The sequence below is a fragment of the Notolepis coatsorum genome, assembly GCF_963971535.1.
Source record: "Notolepis coatsorum genome assembly, chromosome: 8".
In the NCBI taxonomy this organism is placed as follows: domain Eukaryota; kingdom Metazoa; phylum Chordata; class Actinopteri; order Aulopiformes; family Paralepididae; genus Notolepis; species Notolepis coatsorum.
In genome coordinates this window covers 93,911,549-93,930,293 of record NC_140172.1, presented here as the reverse complement: position 1 = coordinate 93,930,293, position 18,745 = coordinate 93,911,549, and the positions used below count along the sequence as shown (strand labels likewise).

The 18,745-nt window shown below is 41.1% G+C and overlaps 2 protein-coding genes across 3 annotated transcripts in view; one reads left to right on the top strand and one right to left on the bottom strand.

Annotated features, from left to right (window-relative positions):
- The window catches only part of slc37a4b (solute carrier family 37 member 4b), a 48,956-nt gene extending 41,226 nt beyond the window's left edge, over positions 1-7,730 (top strand). For both annotated transcript variants that reach the window (XM_084319932.1, XM_084319933.1), the window contains exon 10: positions 5,164-7,730. In XM_084319932.1, coding sequence (XP_084176058.1) covers positions 5,164-5,330 — 167 coding nt within the window. In that variant the 3' untranslated portion in view covers positions 5,331-7,730. The remainder of the gene's footprint in view (positions 1-5,163) is intronic.
- Positions 7,731-14,394: 6,664 nt separating this feature from the next.
- hmgn1b (high mobility group nucleosome binding domain 1b) lies at positions 14,395-18,178 on the bottom strand. The gene is made up of 6 exons (XM_084320053.1): positions 18,045-18,178; positions 16,862-16,885; positions 16,640-16,669; positions 16,503-16,541; positions 16,050-16,157; positions 14,395-15,418 (listed from the first exon to the last, which is right to left on the bottom strand). Exons 1-6 carry the CDS (start codon positions 18,060-18,062, stop codon positions 15,353-15,355), a joined length of 285 nt encoding a protein of 94 aa, XP_084176179.1. The 5' UTR covers positions 18,063-18,178; the 3' UTR covers positions 14,395-15,352.
- Positions 18,179-18,745: the final 567 nt, after the last annotated feature.

Genomic DNA, 18,745 nt, shown 5'->3' with positions numbered 1-18,745 from the left:
ACTACCCAGACCCAATTATGTGCTGCACCAAAATTGTGAGGATCCATGTACTCGTACTGTAAGTAGTGTGGTGCAGCCATGTACTATACTGTGGTGCAGCCATGTACTATACTGTAAGTAGTGTGGTGCAGCCATGTACTATACTGTAAGCAGTACAGTATACCCCTGCCCCTCAGTAAACGGGTGTAACTATTGGCCTCCCCTGCCCTTGAATCGTGACTGTGATGCACGCCAACAAGGTTTGGCCGAGTGAATCCACAGTCCCTTGCTCCTCAATAGGAAACCAACTTAGATTTACCATGAAGAACTGGTCCTACCCGAACCGTTCGTTATACAAGTATCAGAGAAATTTCAATTGAAATGAGTTTGATCAAATTGGCAATTAATATATACACACAAATCCTGGGGGTCTCTGGGCCTCTGGTGGTCCGGGGGCCCCAAGGTATTTGCCCAGTATGCCCGGTAAGTAATCCAGGCCAAAGCAGCCAGTTTGTTCACCATGGTGGCTGTCAAATAGCCAGCAAGTGATGAAATATCAACATATAGGAACACTTGCCCTCCCTCTTACCGAATGTCTGTGACCAGGGCTCAGTGATGCGACTTTTCATGACTCAGCTAAAGTTAGTAGTTACTGAGCCTCTGGTCTAACCAAACTCATGCTTCATCTGAGCATGACTTGCTTTACTGGAATAAACAATGGCTAATGGATTCATTTAAACTATATTTAACCTTCTGTAGTGTGGTAGTGAAACGTTAACCCTTTGTCGTGTGGCAGTGAAAGGGTTAACCTTCTGTATTGCAGTGAAAGGGTTAACCCTTTACAGAAGGTTAACCCTTTCACTACCACACTAGCAAAGGGTTAACCCTTTCACTGCAATACAGAAGGTTAACCCTTTCACTGCCACACGACAAAGGGTTAACCTTCTGTAGTGTGGTTGTGAAAGGGTTAACCATTTGTCATGGCAGTGAAAGGGTTAACCTTCTGTATTGTCGCATTGAAAGGGTTAACCCTTTGGTAGTGTGGTAGTGAAAGAGTTAACCTTCTGTAGTGTGGTTGTGAAAGGGTTAACCTTCTGTATTGTCGCATTGAAAGGGTTAACCCTGTGGTAGTGAAAGGGTTAACCTTCTGTAGTGTGGTTGTGAAAGGGTTAACCATTTGTCATGGCAGTGAAAGGGTCTCAGTGAAAGGATTAACCCTTTGGTACAGTAGTGAAAGGGTTATGGCAGGATGAAACCCTTGAGCCTCTTTGGAACATCCCCTCGGGACACTGCGCTGAGACATTGCCTGGAGTTGCCTCTTGTGAACAGAATATAATAATTTAAAATATTTATTTTGGATGATGAGCAAACTGACTTGATATAAAAAGAAATCCCCATTTTCAAAGCATTATTGCGCACTGACATATTTAACAAATTATGACCACTTAATAATTGTTTCATATGGCCTAAAACACTGAGAAGCACATATTTAATATAAATGTACGTATTGCAGTCTCCCACTCTTTTTTTTTTTTTTTTGCCCATCCCTAATGTTAATCGATACGCCCCCTCGCTCGCAGTGGGAATACTGCAAACAATGATCTGCTTGCATTCGGACATGAGCGCAGTTTGTACGCAGTCTTAAGACCAGAGTGCTGGGATGGTTCCGATTAATGTGCGGTTAAGAGCAGGGGTCCAGTGCGTGTCTAAAGGGGCCATCATGCCTGCATCTTACCTTGCTCGCTAAATAGCTTACCACACTTTTGTCAGTCTATACCACTAAGGTGTTTATTTTAAACAAATGATTGACAGTTTTTTTTTATTCTGCACATTAGCTAACTGTGGAAAGAGCTACCTTATTTTTATGTCACTTTTTCATTCTTTATGATATATTTAGGAATGATGAACACTGATAAATAGACGAGGGACCAGACGACATTTACTTTCTATTTTGGATTGATCAAAAATTGAGTAACCTTATTCTAAAGGGTATAGCACGGTGGTGTAGTGGTTAACACTGTCGCCTCACAGCAAGAAGGTCCAGGGTTTGATTCCCGCTTCGGGACCAGGTTTCCATGATGCCAGTTACCCAGGTGGGGTATCTCCCAGGCCTTTCTGTGTGGAGTTTGCATGTTCTCCCCGTGCTCGCAAGGGTTCCCCCCCCCCCCCCCCCCCCCCGATAAGATAAACCCAATGGAAAAACATGCACAACAATAGATCGCTAACGCTGTGGCGTCCTTGATGAAGACGGACAGGAGCACTTGGATTGGTCCCCTGGCTTGGCTCACGTTGACGCCTGTCTGCTCCCGGCTGCCCTTGGGGGGGAAGGACGATGGGATGGGTTAATCGCAGATACTAATCGCATCGCATGCGTGCCGATTGATGACCTCTGAGCAGGTGCTAAATTATTATTATTATTTATAGGGTATATATTCTAAAGCCCCATAGCTGACCTATCTCAAATCTTTTCTTGATCCTCCGTTCACAACTGTTGCTTTCCTCTGAGGGGAACACTTCTGCTCTAATAATGAGGTGATTAGATGGGGTTTTCTGCAATGTCATAACAGAGATGTGGACAACCAGGGGACAGAGCTGGGGTAGAAAACCAGGAGACAGACAGAGCTGGGGTAGACAACCAGGAGACAGACAGCTGAGTTAGACAACCAGGAGACAGACAGCTGGGGTAGACAACCAGGAGACAGACAGCTGGGGAAGACAACCAGGAGACAGAGAGCTGAGGAAGACAACCAGGAGACAGACAGCTGAGTTAGACAACCAGGAGACAGACAGCTGAGTTAGACAACCAGGAGACAGACAGCTGAGGAAGACAACCAGCAGACAGACAGCTGAGTTAGACAACCAGGAGACAGACAGCTGAGTTAGACAACCAGGAGACAGACAGCTGAGTTAGACCACCAGGAGACAGACAGCTGAGTTAGACAACCAGGAGACAGAGCTGAGGAAGACAACCAGGAGACAGACAGCTGAGGAAGACAACCAGGAGACAGACAGCTGAGGTAGACACCAAACAAACAAGTAAAAAGATGTCTGCACACATTCATTTGTGCTCTGGAACAAAGACGGGGTCCGGTAGTTGCTCATCATGGCTAGGATCTGTTCAGACAATCAATCAGGGTTCGCACAAGGTCCTTGAAGTGCTTAAAGTGCTTTATTTTTGTCAAGGCCTGGAATTCCTTGAAAACAGCCCTTTTTTTTAACAATGTGCTTAAAAAGTCCTTGAAATTCAAATCAACCATTTGCATTGAATGTTTTGGTCATCCATGATCAAATCGTTTTTTTTGTTCTATTTTAATCAAATCTGACGAGTCACTGTCTCCCGCGCTCCAACTGCTTTTTCTCATTTCTTCGTGTGTGATGCTCTAGCTTGCTCTAGCTGGCAAGCAGGCCAGTTTAAACTTTATTTGAACAGGGACGGCACACATTAATGAACGTGAAAGTAAATGTGTGAGACAGTGTTGGGCAAAGCAAATTTGCAACTGTTGTCCCTGGTCCCTGGGCCTGGTGTTAAAAGCCACTAAAAAATTAAGCATAACATATATTGCATACGGTTCATTAACTAATTCAGGGCCAACAGCGCCCTCTGCTGATGGCCCTTCGGTGCCAACGCTTTATCCAATGGAGAATAGGACTTATTTGCGAGTGCATAAAACATATCAAATATAATAGCAATAGATCTAAATAACACAGTGATCGTCAATGAGTTGCTTCCAGTCAACATGCACGAAACGGATAATTTTTTCATACATACATTTCCATTTTATACCGTGATGAATATAAATATATTTCTAGGGCGTTCTGTCTCATCTCAAGAAACTCCAGCAAATCGAGCTTAAATGTATTTCCTTAGAAAGCGGGCCATTTGTCGCTTGATTTATGAATCGTTTTCAAATTAACGCTAGATTATCGATAGAATATGTGTCCTCATTCACGAAGAGAAGCGGGTCTGAAAAATCGCTTCTCCGTACTTTGGTCGGCGCGAACCTCACACACACACGCTCCGATGGCGGAGAAAGGAACACCTGATTACCCCAAGATTCGTAACATAAAGGCCTTACCTCACATCTGATGTCATGCAAAAAGATTAATCCAATTCCTGATCGCCATTCCAAATATCGATTGCGTCCATTGATCCAACGTTATAGTCCAAAACACATAATCCACGATGCTCCCAGTCCCCCCAGTCAATGCAATAGTATCCAGCTGCATGCCAGAGAAGTAAAACCTGGACCGGACTTATTTTTTTGATGCACAGTCCCAGCCAATCCAATCCAATGGATGACAAATGAATGGATATCGCTAATAAAAGAAATATGGATTAAAACCCGAGATTTCTCTGGTTTGGCGCCCAAAGCATGGCGAGTTAACCCAGACTATCTCGGGTTTGGCCTCCAGTGAGTTAAGAACAGGTTAAAAACACATACAAATATATACAGCAGACAGTATACAGCAGACATGTACAGACAATGTACAAACAATAATACTACATATTGGGTACAGGCAAGCATATAGGGTTAGAGTTCTGCAGGGCTATTGTGTTCACATGTGTAGTTATTTCTTAGCCATGTTTTGAAAGTGTGTTTGAAGGATCTGTGTGTTTCAATATTGCGGCTGCAAATTGGAATAGAGTTCCAGGTCCTGGCAGCTCTCACGAAGAGGGCTGATTGGCTAAATGTACTTTTTCTCAATGGAACAGCCAAGTCACCCGGTACAAAAAAATCGGAAAGTGGGGGTGGGGCTAGACCATGGAGGATTTTAAAGACCAGACTGGCATTGGTTAATTTAATGATGTTGTCCCAGCTCAAGAGGGCATGCTTGTCCAGGATATTGCATTGGTGGTGATGGATAGGCTTCTGGTCCAGAACCTTCAGAGCCTGTTTGTAGTTGTTTTGCAGTCCTGGGTCCAGCTGGTAATACAGTATGTAAGGTGTGACATGATGATGGCATTGAAGTACAGTGTTGCTGCTTCAATGTTCAGACAGTTTCTGGTGTATCGGAAGTTAGATATATTTAATTTGAGTGACATCCTTGAAAATGAAAAATAGTGCTTGGAAAAGTACTTAAAAGTCCTTAAGTCCATTTTGCAATGTCTGTGGGAACTATTGAGTGTGTATTACTATCACTGGAAACATCCATGCAAGTAATCTGTTTTTTCTTTTGATACAGTTGGGGCCTTTATGGCTGGACTGCCCTTCAGCACCGTTGCCAAACAGCACAGCTGGGACATGGCTTTCTGGGTCACCGAGGTGGCGATCGGCGTTGCCACCGTCTGCTACTTCCTTGTGCGCAACATGCGCACAAAGATGGGCCGCGTCGCAGAGAAAATGGATTAACATCTTTTGTCGGCTGCTGAGCCCAGATGGGCCTTTTTGAGCTGTTGATGATCTCACCTCATGCTGAATACATGATCACCTCCAGTTCCACTAAACACAACCATGGAGCCCCTTTCCCCAGATGAGTCACACTGGAAGCAGGGTGATATCATACATGAACCCTTTCACTACCACACTACAGAAGGTTAACCTTCTGTAGTGTGGTTGTGAAAGGGTTAACCATTTTGTCGTGTGGCAGTGGAAGGGTTAACCCTCTGTATTGTCGCAGTGAAAGGGTTAACCATTTGGTAGTGAAAGGGTTAATAATGGGGTCTGCTTGAGTTGGGTCTGCCAGTGAGCCAGCGTTGATAGTAGTCAGTAGTACACTGGAACACCTTAATTAAAAAAATAAATTAAAAAAATGTAAGTTAATAAAAACTGTGTATACCTTGGTGTGACACAACAGTGAAAAAGGTCCATTGTCTCAACAAATGAATAATCAAAAAATATTTGGTATCTCTTATTAACATACAGTGTTGAAAGAAGAGGGCAGTCAGTAATAATGACAGATTTTGTACAACAGCTTGGCAATGTTGGGCGTTATCTGGTAATAAGGTTATAGCTACAGTATATGTGTTATTGCATAATTGGTTGGGGGTAAACCGTCCCAGAAGGTTGCATGTTGTTTATTCACAGTTATCAGTAGTTTCTATATTTACCCAGAGTAAGTTCTCTAAGCATGAAGGCTCTTTTTCAGCAACGCCCTGCTTCACATTCTGGATGGGAGATTATTTATTATATCTATTTACTTCCCACACCCAGATTTCTCCTGCTATCTGGGGAATTGAATCAACGACCTTCCAGTCATAAACCCACTTCTCTATAACCTTTATCATTAATAGTTCCCCTAACATGCCTCAGGTGTCGCTGTAGTAGCCTATAGCACATCAGCACAAAGTATATTTATATAGTAAAGTCCAAAGCAACTATAGTCCATAACCATAGAAATAGAATAATGTAGAAGCTACAGAGCCTGACACCACGAAGTCCATAACTGCAGCTTTAGATTCTCTCTCCCCCAGGTGGGAGAACAGGAGGGAGAGACACACACACTTCAGGTTTACTGTACAAAAGTATATTGGTCTGTAAACGGTTAGCAGGAGATAAACATTGGACTCGTTTTTTTTTTTTTTTAAAGCAATGCAGTACAGAAACACTATGATTAAATTAATACTATAAGGCTATAGATACCAGCCCACTACCATGGAGTCTACTGAATAATAATAATTATTTATTTTTATTTCAAATAACATTCTCTGAGATGTTTTTAAGATCGGCTAGAATGATGGAAGTGAAGAAACAACATGGAGAGGCATGCTCGTAACAGCTGTAGAACTCTGACCATTCACACTGAAACCTACTGCACGACATAACCTTTACAATTATTAGATATTGCTTGCAAATTACCTGGCTGTTGAGACTGTTATCAAGTTGCCCCCTATCCCTTTCAGTACCATAGGTTAAAGTGCCACCACCATGTTTTATGTTTACTTGCATGGATTTAGTACAGGAATAATTGTTTGTTGTTGATAGTATGACGTCCCACACTGAATCACTCCAAAGGCCTCACCACTAACGGCCACATGCTACAATTTTAATCATGTTTGTGATTTTGTGAGTGAGAAGACGGATAATGGTTATTTGAATGAACAGCTTACAGTTTAGATGCATCTGTTGATCAGCATGCTTAAGAAGCACATTTGAAAAGACATTGAGCTAATGGTTTGAATGGAGCTTGATCATATTACGATACAGTGAATGTGTGCTGCCTTCAGTGGAGGTCAGTTATCCTGAAGTTACTGAATGATTTATTGAAGAGTCTGCATATTCTAGGCCATGTCTAGAGATATTTGCACAAATGTGTTTCTGTATGATATTCTTGATGGTTCCCTTTCACTGTACAGACCTCATTCATCCTTACAACTTGAAAAGTAGATAATGTGTTCAATAATAGAGCATGATCTTATTTTTATACACCACTGTAGTACACATTACCAGACGTCTTGATATGTTTAGATTCATCTCTCTTATGGAACATCAACTGTGATTACATTATAAATGACTGAGGTTTAATGTGGCAATGTGTCATTTTGAGAGGAAGGATTATCCTTGGAAATATTCCATCTTGTCATGATAAATCCGAAAGAAACAAATTTTGAGGCACTGAACCAAACTATAATATATATATATAAAATATATATTTTGATTTATCATGACTTAATGCCACTGCCATAATGCCAGCAGACTAACTGACATTTAAATTATATGGCATTATTATCCTTTCCATGTCTACAAAGGGTCACTGTAACCAAGTTGTTATTAATAATATGTGACGTCTATGTTCAGTACCATCCTATGGCTTATTTATAACTTACTATCATTTTAATAATAAAAAATATATTATATTATTTATTTGTCATTCATTTCATTTTGGGTAAGTGTTTTTAATAATTAATGATTTAATAAGTGTAGAATGAGCTAAATTTCTAGTAGTATCACCAATGTTATTAAAAGTGAAAATCACAGCAAATCAACAGTAGTTTTTTTGCTGTCTTTTTTTTTTTTTTTTTGACAAATGCAATATCTGCAGCCTAAGTATTGAGCAAATTTTGACATTGGTTAGCTGGTTTTATTTTTTATCAACTTTATTTCTGCTGAAAGCCCCCCCCCCCCCCCCCCCCGAGTCTTTGACACGTATGGGGAAAGAAAGCCTTCTTAATCTCAACTCCCTCTGTGAGAAATGGCCAGCAAGAAGATTTACACCTTAAAGGAACGTGCCAACTTTTGGGGAAATTAGCTTATTTGCCATCTACCCTGGAGTTAAACAAGCAGATACATACCCTTTTCTTCTCTGTGCATGCATTAGGCTTGGAGAACAGCCGCACCGTTAGCCTAGCTTAGTGTCATTCACTGGAAGTAGGTGTGCCAGTGTAACCTAGTTCCCAACAGTCACGAAATACACTCCAAATACAACTCTAAAACGTTCCTGTAAACATGTGACCTGTGTATTTACCACGTGGAGAAAGTAGATATATACTCTGAACTATTTTTTGCTGAACCACTGCTGCCTGGGTGCAGTGATTTCATCACCTAAAAAGCCCTGTTTTTTGTTCTCTAAGCCTAATGCATGCACAGAGAAGGAAAGGGTATGTATCTGCTTGTCTAACTCTAGGGTAGATGAGATGGCAAATAAGCTAATTTCCCAAAAAGTTGGCGTGTTCCTTTAAAGAGCTGCTTACTCCTGGTGCATTTAAAGCATTTGTCAAGACTATGACATATGAGTCTTTTGTAAATTGTCAATGTTTTGAAATTGATTACCGGCTGATACATCAGACCGGCATCGTGTCACCAGCACTGCTCTGTGGTCGCCATGGCTCTCTTTTCACAATCATCTACAACTTTAACACTTTGATTGCCTAAGGTTAAATTCATGATATACCATCCGTTGCCAGCTCTATTTGTCTATGGAGAAGTTCCCCTTCTTTGCAGGGCTATAACTTTTTAAATTCTATTGCTAGATTGCCATTATTAGGGCCCATTCAATGTCCTATATGTATTGTTCAGGGTGTATGAACGTTAAACTTTTTCGTTCACATATTCATACTAAAATATGATCTAAAGTATAAGTATGTTTTCATCTCTTTATGCAGCTTTCTCCAGAACGTGATTTATAGCCCCAAATGCATTATATTGATGATCAAATACAGTTTGGTAGCGATTGGTGGCAGATGAAAAATTTCAAATGGACGTGCTTTTAGAAGTTTCTACGTATCATCTGATGATGACCGGATGGGCGGGGGATCGTTTATAATTCCGTGGGCAACGTTATACCATTCATCTAATGTGGGTCAAATGTTCATCATAGCAGTTAGTGTCGAACACGGTAATACTACACGCTAAAACTCACCCCAGTCTCCGCGGGCCGTTGGGCGATCAGCGTGGGGTAGACAGTTTTCCATTATGGGATGTCGAAATACCCGGTCCATTGCCAGGTTGTATAATAGTATATACGTCCAAATCATGTTGTTTATCGAGTTATTGGCAACGGATCGCTATGTATTGTGTTGAGCTCGAGTCCCGGGAACTATAGCGAGTGCCCGGAAGTAATATGGGTGATCACCACTTCATCCACATGACTTCCTGTTTGGCGCTTCTGCCGATCGGCCACCAGATGGCGCTCTTGAACCGCTAGAGGATTGAGAGGAGCTCAGAACTGTGTGTGAAGGCTGCAGAGGGGAAATATGATTCCGATCACAGATTTTTGAAATATTGATATTAAAGACGAGTTAGGGCGTCCTCTGCAACTTTAGCATGGCTAGGAAAGACTCCTAAACACGTTTTCAGCACTTAAAGTGTTAAGACAAAACAAATAAAAGTCAATGTTGAAGACTATCAAGTCCCAGTAATAGTTATTACCTCTTAGTTTTATGTCACCCAGATATTAATAAGCGTAATATTAAATGTCCAGGTAGGGAAGTGTCCTGCCACTGAATGGGGAAAGACCATAGACTTTAGAACATAAATCCTGTTATCCTGGTCAGAACAACGGGGCAGACTAGAATATATTTGCATTTGTTAGCCATGCTAGCGATTTAAACAATCAATCCATGCCAAAGCTAGATATGTAAAAGGTGAAAGACTCACAATCACAGCCATGCTGATTTGGCAAAATGACATCCAGCCGTTTTCGTTTGAAACAACTTTTAGTCAGGGAGTGCCATGGTTTCTCCCCATTGTACTTCTTTTGGCGAAGCAGCTCGCGCAGGTCTGGGGTGCGTGAATACTTTCGGCAAGCAACATGCCCTTCCGCGTTGCTCTGATTGGCCAGCGCTCTCCTGCGTGAATACCAACGCTCTACGCTCGTTTACCCCCTACGCCGCGCTGCCCGCGCATGCGCATGAGGCCCCCCCAGGTTAATACGCGACAATAATAATAAATGGGCATCACAGAACACGCCATAGCAACGCTGGTTAATAATAATAAGCGGGTATAGCATGATAATACCTAGCTGCATCAATATATGCTGCGCTATATACGCTATACTCCAACGCCTAACTAAGCAAGATGGACGCCGCGGGCGATCACTGCTATTCAGCCAAGCCAACATGTTTTTTAAATAAATGCCCAGTCTTGTAAATAATAATAACAATAATTGTGTTGTGAAACCTGTGGTGCTCAAGTGCAACATCCCATGGGACACGTGAGCCTTCAGAGCTGCTCTTATTTGTAAATAGAAGAAAAAGGAGTTTTTCATTGTTCAAGGGATATATATGTTGCAGAACATGCCTGTTAATTACCTTTTAAATATCTGTTATGTGGTTAGGGTATGTATGTTTTTTTAAATAAATGCCCAGTTGCGTGCTTTGTCACCACCTGTCAATCTGTTCTGTTATTGGTCCATGATGGCAATAAGTGGATGAACCTATTAATATTACCTATGTGTTGATATAGAGAGAGTAGTGATCGCGTCAATATAGAGAGAGTAGTGACGAATGCATAATGCCGCAGCGGCAAAACCTATTAATATTACCTATGTGTTGATATAGAGAGAGTAGTGACGAATGCATAATTTACACTTGTGCCAATTGCGTGCGTTTGTCTAAGTATTATTATTCTAAGTATTGCTATTATTATTATCTACCGGCTAAACCTATTAAAACCTGCCGCCGCTGCGGCAAAACCTATTAAAACCTGCTATTAAAACCTGCACAGCTTGCGGCTGTGTGGCGAAAACCTGCTTGGCGTGTGAGTGCCGTCAAAAAGAATGCGCGTGTTACCGGCGTAGGGGGAAAACGAGCGTAGAGGGCTGGCCGATCGCTGGCCAATCAGAGCAACGCGGAAGGGCATGTTGCTTGCCGAAAGTATTCACGCATCCGGCGTAACTTAGTCACGTGACTCGGTTGGTATTGCTGATTGGCTCGAACACGGTTTGATTGATTGAAAACTTTATTAACAGATTGCAGAATGGGTACAATACAGTACGGCTCAATACACACAATTGTTAAGGGGATGCAGACTAGAGAAAGACTTTCGTCTTGTTTACATCATGTCACAATCACGGCCCGGGCCTTCCTCTGCCCCTGTCCTTCCGTGCCCTTATATGAGCAGCTTCCTGCCGCAGCCTTCCCACGCTGTCAACTGGCGTCAATCGGCATAGCTGAGAGGGATCTGCTCATCAGCAGCCCCAATATACACCCCATGGATCCTGTCGTCCTTCGTCGGAGTGTTAACTAGCCAACCTAGGATAACCCGCTGCCGGCCTACGCTGTCTATCGAGACGCCACCTGCCCGGACGTTCCCGAGGAGAACGAAGAGTGCTCCTGTACCACATTCTGCACATTCCCTGTTGTACTATTGATGCATGGTATACCTTTGGAATAAATATCCTAAACCGCTCCACTCTCTCTCTCCCTGTGTTTCTGCTATTGGGTTCAGCTACTGCAGCCCCCGTAACACATCAGGGTCCCCCATTTTCAATTCATAATGACATTTATGACATACACAACATACAGATATATATCATGACATTTATGACATACATGACATACAGGTATATAGTATTGTTACATTTGTGACATACAATTTATGCAAATATACAGTACTGTTTCAAACGGAGATCCTAACAGAAAATATATACATACGATGGGGAGGAGACTGTACATTAGGAGGGGGTGGGAGGGGGGATTTGGACATTTCGAATTGCAGCCTCCCATAGGTGCTCTTTGAGAGCGGTTTTGAAGGTGGGTAGGGCGTTCTACATTGTTGTGGCATAATTGCGAAACGTGTTTAGTCCCTTGTTTGTGCCGAATCTGGGTTGAACATGATTTGTGGAACTCCCTCTGGTGTTGTGGTTGTGGTATTCACTGACCTTTGGGAAGTATTTAGACTGAAAGGTTAACCCTTTCACTACCACACTACGGACGTTAACCGTCTGTAGTGTGGTAGTGAAAGGTTAACCTTCTGTAGTGTGGTAGTGAAAGGGTTAAGGTGATTGTTGTTTTGTCTGAACAATATCAGCTTGAATTCATTGCAAAAGGTTGACTGTCTAGGATTGATTGATTGATTGATTGATTGAAAAGTTTATTAACAGATTGCAGAATGGGTACAGTACAGCTCAATACATACAATTGTTAAGGGGATGCAGACCAGAGAAAGACTTTCGTCTTGTTTACATCAGGGTCCCCTGCATTTTCAATTCATCATAACATATATGACATACTTGACATACAGATAGACAGTACTGCTACATCTATACATTTATGACATATCAGATTTGCAAATACAGTACTGTTGTGATACAAAAAGTGTCCAGAAAAAGAGTGTATATACATTTGACGTAGAAACTGTACATTGGAGGAGGTTGGGTGGGGTGGGTGGGGGCTGTACATTCGAGGGGGGGAGTTGGGGGGGGGACACACACTGTACATTGGAATACTGACAAAGCCATACTTGGTCATTTGCTGTACAACTGGGTTAAGACATTTGTAGGGGCCAGTTTCGAATTGCAGTCTCCCGTAGGTGTTCTTTGAGAGTGCTTTTGAAAGTGGGTAGTGATTCACATTCCTTTACAGCTTTGGGTAGGGCGTTCCACATTGATGTGGCATAATTGCTAAACGTGTTTAGTCCCTTGTTTGAGCCGAATCTGTGTTTAACATGATTTGTGGAGCTCCCTCTGGTGTTGTGATCGTGGTATTCACTGACCTTTGGGAAGTATTTTGACATGTACATGGGTACCTTGGTCGCGTAGTGTATCTTGTAGACCAGGCCCATTGCAAGTTGCAAGTCATTCTCATATCAGGTTTTTCCCCGTTACCAGCCTCCCATACGCTTATTTTTGTGTGAAAGACTTTCATCCCGTTCCTCATTAGCTAGAGATTGAAAGTACTAGGCATCCATGAACGAATTTACACTCTCATTGCCTACTATGGTATTCAATTAAACTAATCTTCTTAGGTTCAGAGTGCCACTGTGCCAAAAAAAGGCAATTTTCTATTTCAATGCTTTTATGCCTTGAAAATCATCAAGAATATTTTGCTGACTCATCTCATATGAAGTTATTCTACCAAAACATTTGAAGCTAAATATTTTTTGACATTTTAAAAATATTGCAAAATAATGTGATGAGGTTATAGCTCTGACATTATTATAATTATGTTTACAAAGTCTTAAGTGTTATGAGCGATGCTCTGTTGTAAATTGTATTGTATATTTCTATTTAACTATTTTATCACACTGTCTATTATATTTTAGTATTGCCTCTTTTTAAACTGAATCAAACTGCTTTTTTTTTTTACTACAAATGGTCGAGAACGCTGCAGCAAGGCTGGTCCAGCAGGTCAACTCACATCACACGCATCCTATATTCCTTACACTGGCTTCCCATTAATTGTTTATTCATAAGGTTTGTTTTCATATAAAGCCATGTATGGTCAGGCACCTGTGTACATATCCACACATCCAACTACTAGGAACCTAGTAGCTGACTCCCACCTAAAAGGACAATATACGTACCTTATGTGAATACTGTATACTTCATCAGAGCATATAGTTTGCATTTTTAGATTATATATTGTAACTATATTTATTGTAGGGCAAAATAACAGAGGGCATACATACCCTCATCGCGCACCTTGTTGCCCATATGCACATGTCCAGAGTTAATTAGTGCCTTTTTATTCTATTTTTACTTCTCCATTGTAATAATTATATTCTGTGACCTGTATGTCTTCTACTACCTGTACCTCTCCCATGCTGCTATGATACCTGAACTAATAAAGAAACTTGAACATTGTGCTGTCTTGACACCTTTAAAAAGCAGCTGAAGGCTTATTTATTCAATATGACCAGTTTTGTAAATGTTTGTGTTCTTGGTTTTAAAGTATTTTCTATTGCTTATTTGTTTGCGTTTTCTACCATTTTATGGTATTATTTACTTGACTTACGAGTACCAGTACACAAGAAAAATTGTAACTCTACCAGCCATCATGTAGACCAACATTGTTATCACATTAGAAAAACAATTACCAACCTTTTTTTTTTTTATTGTTTTGCTTATAACAATACACAAATACATCTATAAACAAAGGGGGGAAATGTACTTGATACAGATAACTAACCGACGTGAATATTGCTACTGCTGGTACGCATTTGTCATCTGTGATATACATTTAGTCTCTTGGCATTCCAGAAACCATTATCGAGTTTGTATTACATGGTCATAAATCAATTAGCTTGGCTAAAAAATAAAATAAAAACTAAAAGATATTCCATTTTTACCATCCTCACAATGTACCATTACAGACTGCAAATAGAGAAAGTTCAAAAACTCTTTTTCACAGCAGCTATTCAAATTTTATTGTGATGCTATCACAGAAACAGACAAAACCAATACATGCAATGCACCGGCCTGGAAGGGAGAACTCCAACACTAGGGGAGTTTTGTTGATTAAATTGGTTACGAAAAACCTGCATGAGTACAAGAGTTAACATAGGAACAAAGGAACAAAGCTTACAGACATTCTAAAACAGTTTTTTTCCTCTTTATAAACAATAAAACAATGTGTTGCCCTGCAAGAGTATCAGCCCCACCCCAACAGATTACGTACACAGTCCCTCATAAAGCATATGGAATGTTAGCCTCTCAAGTTGTTGCACCTCCTGTAAATGGCATGCCTGCATGTTTATACAGTAACCTGCCCCCCCACAACCACCACCCACCCCGCACATTGTAAATAAAAACTGGCATTTTAAAAATGACCGCAATTGTTCTGCCAATGAAGAAAAAGAAAAAAAGGGATGTGATGAAATCCCCATCTCTAAATGTACTTTTTGTTGTTGTTGTTGTTTCGTTAAAAAAATGTGTTCTCTACAATCAAACTACTAAAAAACCTGTATTTAGAAAATTGCTGATAAAAATATTCCCCTGAATTGTACAAGAAAAAGAGGTACAGGGAGCGCCGAGTAAACATGTGGTTTTTGAGATGCTATTCTGCCGCCTCCTCTTCCTCCTCCTCCTCTTTCTCTTCAGTTTCTTCTGTGGCCGGCGCTGCCTGAAAACACAAGGATGTGCAAAAGTTAGAAGGGGGGCTTTTTATATTACATTTATATTGTGAAATACAATATTTTACAAAAGCATCTTGTTTGACAGGCATTGCATACATGCTACATAAAGTAGGCTCAAACAAGCACATTTACCTCTATTTATTTCACGCATTCATTTAATTTGTATATTGTGCCCTGTTACTTTATGTTTATATTAGATTTTTTTTTTATATACAAGGGGGGAACGCAATACATTTTTCTGTATGTCTTGCACATTATGGGAAATAAAGTTGACTTTGAACGAGTCTTTTTGCAACCGCAATGGTCATTCAACCTTAATCTGTGAGATTGTGTACATGGTGTTGACAGGAGAAGAAACACCTTAGGGAAACATAGTCATATGGGAGAGTGGAAAGTTGTTCTGTATTCATTTTCAAATGGGAAAGACGACCGAAGTCAAATCGGGCTTCTGCTAAAGACTCACCCAGGGTTCCCACAGACATAGCAAAATCACTTTTAAATGGGCTTATTTATTGGAAAACAAATCGGATCCAATGTTTATGGCTTTTTCGACAATTAGTTAAACTTTTTTGGGTCAAAATTCAAGCACTTCAAGGACCTTGTGCAAACCCTGCTCACCTCTTCCTCAGCTTTGTCTTCACCGTTCTCTGTCAGAGCTTCTGCCTCCTTCTCTTCCTCAGGTTCCTTTGGCACCTCTTTAACTTTCTTGGCCTTCGCAGGTGCCTTCTGCAAAACAAAACAGGGGGGTTTAACAACAGGTTAGGCTAAATTACATAAAGTATGGATGTAACCTGAGGGTTAACAGAAGATATAACACAATATTGTTCTAAAGTTATGAATGATCTAGCAGAGGAGCGGGGTTGTGGTGTTGGTCCTGGGGTGGGGGGGGAATGTCTTTTGTGGTGTCTGATAATATCATTAGAATTAGTTTTTTGTTTTGTTTTTTCTAGTGTCATTATTATTACTAGTATTGTCCTGTGATTTGTTGTGATTTATGTCCTATGTTATATATATATATATATTTTTTTTTTTTTTTACTTGATGAAATATATATATTGATTATTGACTCACCTTTGCCTTTGGTTTAGGCTCTGCTGCTGGTGCGGGTTTCTGTGATGAAATAATGAAAAGATACATGTTTTAATTAATTGTTCTCAGAATAGGACACACTCTTACAACTATGACAGTATGATGCGGCCCACACTTACGGATGTAAACCTCGACGATTTCCTTAAGACCTGCAAAACAATCAAACAGAGAAGACATGTACAGTTAGTCACCATCAACACACTGTTAGTCACCATCAACACATTGGAAGCACAATAGTGGACCGATGCTGACCCCTGGTGGATGAGCAGGAGAATGCATCACGAATGAGTGAACACGCAACCCAAACAAACAAATCATAATATTTTTGTTTATTCCCTTACCGGTGCATCGGCATCAATGGCTGCCTGTAGAAAATAAAAAGGGAGACATTAGGCATCAACTCATTAAATAACATTTACATTAAGCCATGTTTGATTGACGTAAGGGGCGGGGGCACGTTATGTAACGGGAAGCAGTCAGCCTGCCTCAGTCTATGTTTTTAGTTTTTTATTATTAAAACTGAGTCAACATGCTATTAAGAGTCATGTCGGTCGGGTCTTGCCAATGATTGTTTCAATCTTAATACGATTATTTGGCGGTGAGGAGGGGGGATGTCGAGCCCGCCTCCATTCAATGGCGATCATGCCAGACTAGAAAAACGCGCCCTCCCCCGACCAGGCCACTGTAATGGGATTTCCCGCCATACATTTGAAATTCAACTCCGAGATGCTCAGCGATCCTCCGAGTTGGTTGCAGAATCCACCAGAACACCCAGCAACACGAGCAGCGCTGTGATGTCGGAGGATCGCCATATTGCATAACCTAGACCTGGCGCGCGCGAACAATAAATCGAAAGGACGCGCGAGCACGACAAAGGCTTGAAATAGCACAAATCGGAAAAACAAGATATAAAAAAAATATTTTACCATTGCAGAGAATGGCGACCATACACAGACATGTTTTAATCGTGCATGTAATTGCCACAGAATGATGATGTTAAAAACGTGCCGTCTACGTTTGGGTTGCAGCTCAAAGGGGAAACCACATCCAACTGATACTTCGTGTCCATTTTGAGAAATAGCCCGCCGTCCAACTCGCCCCATACAGAATGATCAATAGGTGCAAAACTTCCTGCAGAAATGCTAATCTAACGACGCAGAAAACGGCCACCTATTTGTGTTACTCTGAGGTTAGGCCTAAATGTATTTATATATTTTTTTAATATATAAACAACTGGAGTTAAACTACAAATCACGAGATTCGTGTAAAACGTGACTTAACAAATACATCAAATGTAACGCGCAGACAATCGCTGCACGAAAAATACCACGATAAACCCAACTTCAAATTAAAACGAGGTATAAACTCGGGAGCGCCGCGGCGAAACACATTATATCGCCGTTAGAACGGAGCACAACAATGGACGTCTACTGCTGTGTTTAAAAAAAGCGCTAAACTGAAGCAATGTCGTGCAACTATGTTTCTAAATGGTGTACAAGCGAACACATAAAATATTCTACTTACTGCTTTCCTTCTGGGCATGTTTGCGTTGTGTGTTTGTTTCTTTGCGATAAAGAATGTGTCTAAATGTCTCAGAAAACGCAGAGGTATATATGCTTCCACGGAGTAGCGCGAGGCGTTAATGTTCCATTGGAACAGAACGAGCTCAAACCGGATTGGGTTCTGCCCCGCCCCCTCTATTCAACTCATCACAGTTCCGACCTGATGGACAGGCCGCGCCCCGCCCCCTGCAGCCATTGATTGGTTTAAGCTATCGTCAACAACACGCTTTCAAATCAGACCGGTTACCTGTGTGGGTATATTCACACGCCAATCACAAATACGTTGTCTTAGCCTATTTGTGAATGTACGGGAGTGCGCTACAACAACACAAATAAATATCCACTCTGCCCAATAATATTTTAGTTTTTTTTATTAACTAATTTGTTTGAATATCATTGCACCACTGCCTCCCAAGCGCTTATGTTGCGATCGCCTTAACTGGAGAGATATAACAAGACTGGGAATGGTGTTTCGTTGCCAAATCTCTTGTAAGCCGCCATAAGCTTGTGAACTGACATGAGGATGCTCTCTATAATTCTATGGGGATGTCTAGTTGCTTCCGGGTCTTAAGATATGTGGCTCTGGTACGACCTTGTGGTTTTGCCATTCCTTCCAAGGACCTTTACCTCAATATACTATTATTTGTCTATAAATCACTTAAT

Coding starts and splice junctions, on each gene's coding strand:
- hmgn1b (XM_084320053.1), bottom strand. Junction 16,158..16,502: donor AGCCTAAACCAAAGGCAAAG/GTGAGTCAATAA, acceptor TTTGTTTTGCAG/AAGGCACCTGCGAAGGCCAA. Junction 15,419..16,049: donor AAGACAAAGCTGAGGAAGAG/GTGAGCAGGGTT, acceptor TTGTGTTTTCAG/GCAGCGCCGGCCACAGAAGA.